This window comes from Palaemon carinicauda, chromosome 26 (assembly GCF_036898095.1).
Source record: "Palaemon carinicauda isolate YSFRI2023 chromosome 26, ASM3689809v2, whole genome shotgun sequence".
Lineage (NCBI taxonomy): Eukaryota > Metazoa > Arthropoda > Malacostraca > Decapoda > Palaemonidae > Palaemon > Palaemon carinicauda.
Genome location: NC_090750.1, coordinates 101,560,840 through 101,572,897, shown reverse-complemented (window position 1 = coordinate 101,572,897; position 12,058 = coordinate 101,560,840). Strand labels below are relative to the sequence as shown.

At 41.3% G+C, this 12,058-nt stretch overlaps 1 protein-coding gene across 7 annotated transcripts in view; it reads right to left on the bottom strand.

Moving 5' to 3' along the window:
• Positions 1-12,058, bottom strand: part of tws (protein phosphatase 2 regulatory subunit tws) — a 183,569-nt gene that overhangs the window by 37,086 nt on the left and 134,425 nt on the right. For all 7 annotated transcript variants that reach the window (XM_068350022.1, XM_068350026.1, XM_068350023.1 and 4 more), the window contains exons 4-5: positions 8,808-8,973; positions 8,267-8,379 (exon numbers count right to left, since the gene is read on the bottom strand). In XM_068350022.1, coding sequence (XP_068206123.1) covers positions 8,267-8,379; positions 8,808-8,973 — 279 coding nt within the window. The remainder of the gene's footprint in view (positions 1-8,266; positions 8,380-8,807; positions 8,974-12,058) is intronic.

Genomic DNA, 12,058 nt, shown 5'->3' with positions numbered 1-12,058 from the left:
GACATTCACCTAAGGCTTGCGAGGGTGGATGAGGCAGGGTAGGATGAAGGACTCAGTTTGTATGGTTAGTAAAAATACAATTGCTTTCCAAATTTGTGATTTGTTCCTACATGAACACAAACCTTTGTCCTTTAATAGAATACTTATTCTTAGGTGGGAGGAAGTCCTTGTCATCAAAAAGGCTAGCTAAACCCCAGGATGTCTAAGCACTCAGACCATTTGGGAGCTGAGTGATGATCCAAACCACTTTCGATGGCACTATTTTCAGGCTACAGGCTAGGTATTGTCTAATGACAGACAGTCCTGGAAGAACTTGCAATAGCAATAGTAAATAGTTGGAGTTGCATTACTATTCATCCTTACCCTCGCTAAAAGGATGGGGGAACGAACAATTCTATTTCTCTCACAATAAAAGAAGCACTCATTAGTTAAGCTACATATAGTGCTAGTGCAGCACCAAAAGGAAGGGAAAGGAATAGAGGAAAGGCCAGACATTCTCATTCTAGACTGGCAGACCAATCCCTTTCTCAGAGGCTTTGCTTCTAGTTCTGTGAGGAAGCTAGGTTTGCTACAATCCCTGTTGGGCAGCTACCACAGGTCCTAAGCTAAAGGTATCCAGCGTTGTGGGTGCATACCCCATGAGTGAAGTAGTTTGACACCTCCCAACATCTGCTTTCAATACTTGACACACTGACAAGTTCTGAAAAGCTAGTGTTGTTCCCATTCCCATGACCTCTTGCTTGCCTTGTTCTAAAGAGAGCACTCTGATAACATCCCAAAGCAAAAAGGAGATGGTGTTTTGGAGACCATTTATTGCCTTCCTAAGCTTATAAAAAAGTTCTGTATCCTTGGTCTAGCAGGCTAGGTCCTTTTGGGGTACCGTCTTACCGCCCTCTTAGGTGGTCAAGGAAGCAATTTATGCAGGTAACTTGTCACTTCCCTAGTGGCGGAATAATAAGTGAAAATTTGAATCATGAATTGCAGTGTTCTAAGTTTTTGCTACAAACTGGTATAATGGAGAGACCAGCCTCCAATATGTGGAATGGGTAACCAAATAAGAGAAGCAGTGTAGTTTCCCTATATGTTTAATAGCCAAAGCAAGCAATAAAACTCTTGTCGGACACATTCTATGGGTTCAGAGGGAGCCATTTTTAGGGACCTAAGAACTTTGGTTACATTCCAGCAGGAGGTTTGATTCCTTAGGGGGTGGGACTGCTCAATACTCATCAGTGTATTGACATTTCTCATGATGAGGAAAGATACAGTCTAGACACCTGGCTCAAGGATGAGCAATTGCCTTTTACAGCCGAGACTGAGAGGGTTTTCTCCATTTGCAGGAAAATGAGGAAGTGTACAATCGAGATAGAGATTCTGAGGAGAGGAATAGCTTAGATAACACCCAAAAAAGTTCGCCCACTTGGCTTGGTGTACCGACATGAAGTATTTATGGAAGTACCCTGACATGTGTGCAGTGCTTTGTGGGAAGCCTCTCACTGAAGAGATGCTGGACAACCTCCACCCATGAAGTGACAGCTATGTCATTTGAGTAGTGTTGTGTGTGTCATTGCCGAGAGAAAAAAAAAAAAAAAGAGAAAAAGAGAGAGAGAGAGAGAGAGAGAGAGAGAGAGAGAGAGAGAGAGAGAGAGAGAGAGAGAGAGAGAGTGTGCGTATGTGTGTTTCGGGAACCTTTCAACAAATGGCCTCCTGGGTGTCAGTAATGTCATCCTGAGGTTTCAAGTTGACCATATCCTATTGATTATTCTGTGTCAAGTAAAATGGCAGTAAAGTATTATGTCTAATCTATCGCATGGATGTTGAAGAGCCTCTTCTAATTCTGCTGCCTAATGGAAACAATAGACTGGTAGCTTGTCGTTCAACGTAGTTGCAAGCAGATTGACTGTTGGTGAACCTCGGTAAAAAGGTTTGTTCGCTACTTGCACACGAAAGGACCACTCTGACCCTACTATCTGTCCCTGACAATCAGCAATTACACTCCGTTTGCCTAAAAAGAATTTCGCAAATAGATCAACACCCGTTATCCAATGTCCCTTCAGGAGCTTGTATTACCAATTTATTTAGAGTTTTGCGGCATCTTAACAATGAAGTTCAATGACGGCAATAGCTTTTAATGTAAATAAAGAATAAAAAGAAATTACCTTAAAAACATATAATCAAAGATGTCCTTCAAAAAGTTGAATAGCTTTCAGAAGACATGCTACTGAAATAAATATAAAATTACAACTAGCACAGTGCAACAAGTCCTGCCCAAGAATCTTGGCAAGGATTAACCTGCCATCCTCACCTTAAGCCTCAAACAGATATCTATTTCACAAGGTGCCAATAGTGAAGCATTCTGTCAACAAATGCCCAAATGTCAGGGGTACCAAAGTCGTTACAATAACTGGTGTTGGCCAGTCATCTGAAACTCATGTGTCAACTGAGTGTGATCAATGCAAAGATGACAAAGAGAAGTTTACTACTTTTTGGGTATCATGTTATACCTCCAAGGAGATTTAATACTCATAATTTCTCCCATCTAAACTATCCAAATGGCATTTGCATATAAGAAAAGAAATTCTTAATGCTAGATAAAAAAATTCATTACAGATGATAGGATACCTTCTTGGTAGCAACTTGGCTGCAGCTTTCATTGCCAGTAAACCTGCCTTCTCATTTCCACAAACACCTGTGTGTGCCAGAACCCAGCAAAATCTAACTGTTATATGTCTCATCACAATAATGAAGAGCCATTCTAAATTCTTTAATACTAAAGGGTTACTGGAATCAAAAACTTTGTCAAAGGTTAAGAGATTAACGTAAATAATTAGATAATGATAAAGGTCACAAGCCACCTCAGGCCTGGGAAAGAGTTAAAAGAGTTGTAAGTTGAATGTAAATTATTGTCATTCTTTTACTTATCAAATCAAAGCACGAGGGAAGTTTGAGGATTAGGGGGGGTAACCTACATCTGGGCAACCTAGATCGCAGATGTCATGTAGTAACAGGCTGCCACCCATCTCCTGGAGGAAGCACCTGATCCCCATGGACACAGGTGCCTTAAAACCTCTACCTTGGAGGTAGGGAAGGGGGAGTTGGCCGCGATCCATGGTAGCGTGCCCTCGTTGCCGCTGGGCGCCCAGCATGCCCAAACAACACTCGACTGTGTTGCGATCTTAGTAGTAACTTTTGCCTAAGACCTACAATGTGAGACAAGTAACATGTGTGGCCCTCCCTCTTGCTAGACTTGGATAGAATTTAGCATTGTAACGTTCAGTTGATTAGTAAGATTTGAGACTTTGAGATAATTTGATATTTTACAGATGGACGATTACCAGTTACTTGTATTGTTCTTTCTCTCCGAGTGTGTGTACAATTTATAAGCATTTTACAGTAATTTAATTTGTCAAGAGACTTGTTCTATTGATTATGTAATTAGACAGATTCATCCATTCACTTTGAAGAAGATTTTTGCTCATGTTCTGTCAATCAACGTAGACAAATTCTCTTTACGATGTAAGTCTTCTATTTCCCCTGCCTCTCATCATTAATTAAAATCAGTGACAACTTCTAAAGCTTGTAGGACACTTCTTGTATCACTTAAATTGTCATTGCTGCCCTCTTTTAACGCTATTGAGTATGCCACAAACCTTGGTGATAATTATAGAAGATACTCGAAGTGCACCTCTACAATTAAAAGCCCCTACTGTATGCTCCAAATCCAATGCCAGCACCAGATTTGGAGCATCAGTACTGGTAAAGGTGCAGACACAGTACCTCCTTGTTTGTTGATGTATGCCACGATGGCCTACGAGGTATCATTGAAATGATTGCAGTGCTATAGTCAAACCAAACGAAAATGGTGGGTAAAGCTCTCTCTTCAAAGCGTATTATCTACTTCAAAAGGATTTCGGACATTATACCTTCAAGACCGCAAGGTGTGAAGATATGATTTATAGTTTAAATAAGAGAGATTTATGTTAATCTTGTTACTGTTCTTAAAATATTCTATTTCAACTATTCAAGTGTGTGCTAGAAATAGGAATGAATGGCGAGCGATTGTGACGCAGTTCTGGTAGGCCCTGCTGCTGCCTCCGATGCCTTAGATGACCGCGGAGGTAGCAGCAGTAGGGGATTCAGCATTATGAAGCTTCATCTGTGATGGATAACGGGGGAGAGTGGGCTGTGGCACCCTAGCAGTACCAGCTGAACTCGGTCGAGTCCCTTGTTAGGCTGGAGGAACGTAGAGAGTAGAGGTCCCCTTTTTTTGTTTTGTTTCATTTGTTGATGTTGGCTACCCCCCAAAATTGGGGGAAGTGCCTTGGTATATGTGATATATGTGATATTCATTACTTCTCTTCTAGTTTGTTTCTTTTCCTCACTGGGCTATAATTCTGTTAGAGCCCTTGGGCTTATTGCATCCTGCTTTTCCAACTAGGCTTCCAGCTTAGCTAGTAATAACATTTTGCAACTTGGTGTTTTTTTGCAGCCTCCGCTGCTGAGAACATCACTAGTAGCGCTGCCAGATTCTCTACCTGTATCAAACGGCAAAGGCGAGTGACCATGATCTATGATCTCTTAGTACTTCCTCTGCCAGACATACAGTGAAGGTTGTGAGATGAATTCACTGCCCTGAGGGAATGAGATACTCCTTCCACCTGGGCAATGGCCCTCTTCCCTCATCTAGACCAGGACAAGGCTACCCTAGTATTGGTCATTCTGGCAGGGGAGATCCAAGACCGTATCCTTTCCATTAAGAGGGACATAGGTAGGGTCATCAAAGGAGTTGATCTTCCTGATACAGGAAAGGACTTGCAAGAAGGTATGATTCGACTCCTCTTTCGCTCTAAAGGCGAGATCATCTGCATGATCAGATCCATCATTGAGGGGATTATCCAGTCCAGAGTTCACACCCATAAATGCCTGGGATGGGTCAAAATTATCAGCTACATTCCTAGCAGGGGAATGAGACCTAGAATAGGGAATTTACTCCTCTGGTCTAGTTGAGGCTGGTACCAGACAACGAATGACCTTCTAAGGATCTGGAGCCCTGGGTTTCAAGGACCAGTTCTTAGGAAGATACTACATATCATTCCTCTACTGGGCTGGCTTCCGAAGGCAACAAGGAGTGATGACTACTCCTGCTTCGGGGCCTCCACTTGTCATGAAACCTGCAGGGGCACAGAGATGATGTAGCTAGCTCCAGGGAAGGAGCTGAAGGTCCAGTATGAACAATTCCAATTGGGGACAGACTAATTGTCCGTAAAAGAACGGAGATACCAAGCCCTGCTGGTTCTTAGGAGCAGAGTATGTCCTACAGGAGGCGTACCCTGCCGCTGCCTTCTCTTCTTAAGCAGCTTGACTGGGATGATACCCCATCTTTCCAGTTTTGGATCAAAACCAGAAAGAGGTCTTAAGTAAGAGTCCAGGTATTTTGACAACTGCTGATGAGGAAAGCACTGGGGCAGGAGCCTGCCTTGCAGTACACCTATGCTTTGGATCCAAAGGTGGCCTGAAGTCCCCGAGGGCTCCGACACCTCAAGAGATATGGGGTATACGAAAAAGAGGCCCTACAGGTGGAACGGGGACTGGTCCATAGACCGTTTGCGTAAGCCTTTACTGCTACTACTACTATACTGTTCTACTCTAAGGCAGGTCCTTTCATGGATTAATCACCCTCCATAATTCTCTATTCATGCCCACCTTTTAGCTCTTGGTATCTTCTCTCTCCCTCCCTCCCTCCCTCCAGGTGACCTAGCATTGAATAACTTTTCCTTCTTCTGGGTCTTCATCCTTCAAATTTACCTTCTATTATGTCCTTTAGTAACATCTCTTAAAATCTATCCTATCCAGTTTTTCTGCCATAACTTTATTGTTGTAAATAGGACTCTCTCGTTACCAACTCTAAACAATAGGAGCGTCCTTAACGGACGATGGGACGCCCAGCTGAGGCTCTACGAGAAGGACAGTGCTTGAAGTCTTCTCTGTGCATGCATAAACATGTAGTACCGTGCACACCAGTGTGCGCACAACAGAAGTTACATGTTGAACATACAATCCAAGTAGAGCGTGAAGGCAAGTGCACATGGTAGAGCTTGCCAGAACCTTACTATGGGGGTGTGAGAGCACAACTGAAGTCACACATAGACCTTTGTCAGCAAGAGCTTGCCTGACTACTTTGCAAACGCTCAGCGTATAGATGCGCAACTCTTGCATGAATAAGGCCGTAGGAGGTTGGCAAGTAGCCTTGAAACTCTTACAGGAGGCAGTGGGCACTTGGATAGTGGCAAGCAAGGTTGAAAGGGCTTTCTTGAACGTTGATGCACAACAGGAAAAGGAGGCTCTTCCTCATAAGGGGAGGAAAAGTAAAAAAAGGCATGCATCGATGAATTGAGCACTTTACCGAACCCGCTGGACATTGACCACTTGGGGGAAGAGGGCCTAACTCGGGAAGGAGAAAGAAGCTCAACACCAAATGGCAGAGAAGCAGAAGACTTCATATGCTGCGGGTCCTCAGCTTGCTGAGGAACTGAAGTTAAAAGTGCGTAGCTTAATGAGCAAGCTCAGAAGTCTGAGCGAAATAAACTTCCAGGTTCACCCGACTAGTTAGGGCTCTGAGCAGTCCCAGCCTAGAACTTCTCAGGTGGGAAAGCAGTTGCGGAAGACGGTGCAGATAAGGGCACGAAAAGCTCTGGATGGTCAACCAGCCCAGGTTCTCAGGAGAGACCATAGTAAACCCATGGGAGGCACCTGTGTACTCCTGCAGTGACCCTAACTGTAACACCTGAAAAAGGCATTCCTTTAGGGAAGTGATGGTGCCCTCTGCAACTAAAGGTTGTCCCGGGGTCAGTTAGCCATCACTACTAATCATTTCTCCTCCTCCGGAGACTGAACTAGCAGAGCAAATGGGGAAGGAATGATATGCCGGAGTAAGAAGCTGGGATTTCTTCCACTTTGAGGAAGACCCCCGAAAGAAGAATCACTTATAGACGTCTTCCATTGTATACTGAACTACTCCTACTGGGAGGATAGGCCCTCCTGACATTTAGTTCAGAGAGACTTCTGCAAGCAGGAGTGATCATCTGCAAACAGGCTAGAAAACTAAAGGATCTGTCTTCTAAGCAGACATGAAGATAAAGCAAGGGTGACCATCAATGCCAAGACACAGCAGCATATCCATATTTGTATGAGCGGGATGACTGGTCTACCACACTTCCCAATTAGCAGTGGGTTGTCATACCTCGCTTAAAGTTTATGACTAATTCAGGCTTTCGCTGAGGTAATATATTCACAGTAAAAAGCAATATGCTATGTATTGTGTGTTGAAACAAACAATAAAACTAAAAAACCAAGACATTCACAGAGAAAAATTAAGGAAATACTAAACCAAAGGACGAATCATCAAGTTAATTGAAAAAAGACTTTGAAAAGGATGCCAACAGATATTTGTTTTTAAGGATGAAAATGGATATACTGTATTAACAAAAGAGATGACTAATAACAATGGCATAGGATGCTATACAATGGTATATAGTGATAAAAAAAATGACTTTGCCAATAGAAATCATACCAAAGTAAGAAAAGGGGCAGATGCAGAATATGGCCTAACAATGGATTTAATAATAGATGGAGGAGAATTCATAGTAGTAAAACTCAACGAACTTTACACAAAATGTCTACAAGAATGGTCTATACCTAAAGCTTGGAAAAATTTCATCGCTATACCAATTCATGAAAGTGGGACACAAGACCTGAAAAAATTACTGCCCACTAGATTTAATCGCTAATAATTCAAAAAATTTACAAAGATTATATTAGACCAAATAGAAAGAAAGCCAGATATTAATCAACCAAGTGAGTAGGCAGGCTTTAGAAGCGGGTATTCAACAACCATATCCATTTAATTAACCAACTTATGGAACAAGATGTGAAAATTAAGGAGATGCCATCCCCTCTCAAATTATTCAGAGCATGCGTATGTACACACAAACTATATACATACCTCAATTGAGCAATAAAGACCCAGAAAAAATACTAATGTGCTACATTTAGCAACTTTTCTAAAGCTAAATTCTTCATTAACACTAAATTTGTAGCAATGTTAATCTCTGGGAAAATTCATTAAAATAATGAACAAATTATGTTATAATACGTAAGAATTAAGATTACAAAAAACCTAAAATAGCTCTAAAGACCATACTGTTTGCATAGATAAATTTGTCTCCTTTATAAAGATACATCAACAATGAAAAAGGCTTTTAATGCATACCCGTAAAGAAGTGAGTGAAGTTGGGTCCCTAATTTGGCCGGACTCATCCCGTAAGTTATAACCTTCCGCACGCTTGTCTCTCTCGGACACTTTCCATAATTTAATTGTTTTATCTGGAAAGATATGCATGAACATATATTATTACCATAGATATGCTATACCTCCAAGAAAGCACCAATAAATCAAAAGCCATTTGGAAACAGTACTATATAACCATCATTAGAAAGTTCAACTTTCTGGTAACAGATGCTAAGGGAAAATTTCTATTTTAAAGGAACATAGGTGGTACTACAAAGGATAATCCCTTTCTACAAAATAACAACAACTACATTATCAATAATAAACAGTTAAGAAGTAAATCTTTGGTTTACGACGAGTTTAGTAACAAGGAACAGTTATGAATAAAAATTGATCTATAAAATACTAAGAATAATTTAATACACGATTAAACCGTTTAAAAATAACATTTTCCAGCTTCCTTTGTAGTATCCTGTATTCCAAACGACATATTCAAATGTAAAATAGCATATTGGGAACTTACCATTTGTAGAGAGTAAAAAATGTGCAGGATTTTTCCTCTTGAGCCATCTAATTTTATTAATCTTTTCTTCTATTTCTAAAGATTTAAGGTAGTCAAACTCGGGCTCGTGACTTTGAAAAGTGCTGTATACATTGTATTCCCCACGTCTAGGGTGACAGCTCTTGGACTATTGGGAGAAAGAAATTGATAACATTACTAAAGATACACTAAAAATTCAAAATGACAAAAACTAAAAAATTTTATTACAATTTGTATTTTTCCTAGCTATACAAACCCAAGTCATTTAGATGGAGTTACAGCTATATTTCCAAAACTGGCCAATCAAAAATTTGGTTTGATTGCACCATGCTTCGTTGTCAGGCCACCATAGAGCATGCACATGGAGGAAGAGGATTCCCGCTCACCTCATCTCCTCACTACACTCCCCTGGTCAAAGACCTAAAGGGCAGTTGAGGTGAAAACTTGGGTAAATGACTCAGGGTTGTATAGCCAGGAATGCAGATAAAAAATTCAGAGTCATTTATATGGGAAAGCTTCTTCAGGAGGGAGGAAGTCTCTGTAAAGTTAGGAAATATACTGTTCCCAGTGGAATATCCAATAACTATACGTAATAGCAAGACATCAACGTGAATCGTTAGTGGACAACGCAGCTAGCTCATAAAGAGGCAAGACTCAACTTCCAAATTCTTCCCCCGAGTGGTCTATGTGAAGTTGAGAGGTATATCCTTCCTATAGGAACGCCAGAGAACAAAGTAGCTGGCTCGTAAAGAGGCAAGGCTGCATATTCAAATCCAAAAAGGGAATCTTTACCAGGGCTGAAGTGGTATGATAATAAAAATGCAATCTCAGTACACCATCAAATACTAAAGAAATTTGTGGCATTCTTACTTGCATTATTGTGAAAACCAATGGCAGGCTTCTAGTCCCATCAAGATCACGATCCAATTATATCCAATAATGCCAGGAATAAATAGGTCTGAGGCTAGAACTGGCACATGTTCCAGAGAAGTAACAGATAGGCTATTTGCTACGCTGTAACCATAATGCCTACTGAGAGGGTGTCCAACAACTTGTATGTGCCATCTTTAATATAATTGTCCGTAAAAGTGGGTTTTCTCTTTCATCCAACAGATTTGGAGACTCAGTACTGAATGGTTTGCAGACTTATACTACACTGAGGTTGCGGCAAGTCCACATGTATCATATACCCAAAGGGGGGGGGGGGACTTGCAAAGCTTCCCCAGAGGATGTATAGGCTCTCATGATAGTTTCTCTTAATTAATGTGTTTCTGAATACATTCTTTTGGAGCGGCCAAAGCTCACGAACAAAGTGGGGTTTGAGGACTAGTACTACCTAGTGGTTTTGCTGAATGCCAAGGTTACGGCAAGCACACGTATCATGTGCTCGAGAGGGGGTCCTCAGCAATGCTTCCCCTGAGGATGTATAGGCTCTCCCGATAGTTCCTCTATCTCAGTGAGTGACCAGAGCTCACGTACAAAAAGGGAGTAATATGTCCCAGATAACTGTTCTATAAAAGCTCACACTGCTGTACAGGACATAGTAACAGTTGTTCGTGTCATCAGCAATCTCTTTGAGAGACAAGTTCATGAAAAAGTTAAACCTGATATCCTTTCCAACCAGAGTCTGGACTGTTCACTAAACCAGAATCAGATAAAAGTGGCAGGTACACTGATGCCATGTGATCGAGGGGGTGGGGGTCACTGGTGATGCTTCCCCTGAGAATGGTGAGTTTTCATGTTAGGTCTTGGCCAACAAGGTAATCATGTTCAGGAGGAAGAACTTCACTTCCGACCTGAGGGAACCAAAAAAAATGAGAATAAGATAAACCCAGATAATACAGTATTTTCTGAATTGGGTTTCTAGGGGGGGAAAAAAAGGCTTGTTTTTGTTGCCTGGTAAAAAAAAAAAAAAAGTAAAGCCAAAGGAAAAAAGGGTCAGATCCCTGACTTGAGCCCTTCCTGTTTGGGATCGAGATGATAACATTAGGAGAAATTAAGTCCCTCCCAACTCAATAGTAAGGGGTGGGGCTGTTACTCCTATAAAACAGGTCTGCCCTCTAGAAACCTTGGTAACGAGGGCGTCGGTAGTTCTTCCTGGGATAAGAGTTCTAGATTTCTCAGACAAGGACCTGCTTCAAGGTCCAGAATTACATCTAAATTTCCAAGACTAATACAGGATCTGTTTCTCAAAATTGTCAAACAGTCTGTATTCAAGGAGAAGCGGTCTTGGAAAAGCTGCAAATTCTAGAATATCCCTTGGTATAACTGTTCTATTTGACCTGAACAGTACTAGACATCGGTTAGATTTTTATTGTTACACATCACGCAATGTTCAACTGCGACTTCATCTAAGAGTGACTACTTACAGTACTCTTTTATTCAGTTAGGCGGTCTTCTCAGGTTTTATCACAAGTTCCTGAGTCAAAGACCACTTTTTAAACACAAGAATTGTGGTGTCCATCTGACTCCCTTGGATCTCCTGGTCTTATGCTCCATAGTCATGGGAGGCAGACATTGACCATTATTGTAGTTTTGGTGAAAGTGGTGGCTAACACATAATCTAACATAATTGAAAGATTTACGAGAGGAAATCATTCAAGGCCAAGCTTTTTTGTCCAGAGGTATGGAGGGCAACTTTCAGATATACCAGGTTCCTACTCACAGATACTCATTATTGCTTTCTACTCAGTGTTGACTCAACTCCACCAGGTTGCACATCTGGTCTAGCCCTATTCGTAAACCTCCATACCAGGCTGCCAGACAGGAGTAAAGGCGTATCTTTCCGCTTTATAAGTCCTTATCAAGAGGAGACTTAACCTTATCTTTACTGAAGAGGCTTCTTAGACTCCCTAGACTCTGAAAGAAGTACCGAAGTCATGTTTAAGAGCACACTACATCTCTGAATAGCAGATTACATAAAAAACTTTAAAATAAGATTTATGGAAATTTACAATCTATAACCATCCAACATTAGCCTAGAGCAAATTACTAGACCAGCAGCAGCCCTGAGCTCTGACCAGGTGGTCTAAAAGGAAAACATAGGTAACCCATTAAAAGGGAAGCACTCGAGTACCACCCTTCTACTCGCAGCAATATAGTTCATTTTTTCCTTTTTCTTGATGTCTTGTGTATCTTTCTAGTCATTTGTGGCAATTCTCTCTAATCAACAGTCCCTCTGGGTAAAGCCAGTGACTAACTAAAAAAACACCCGTCTTCAGTTACCTCAGAGC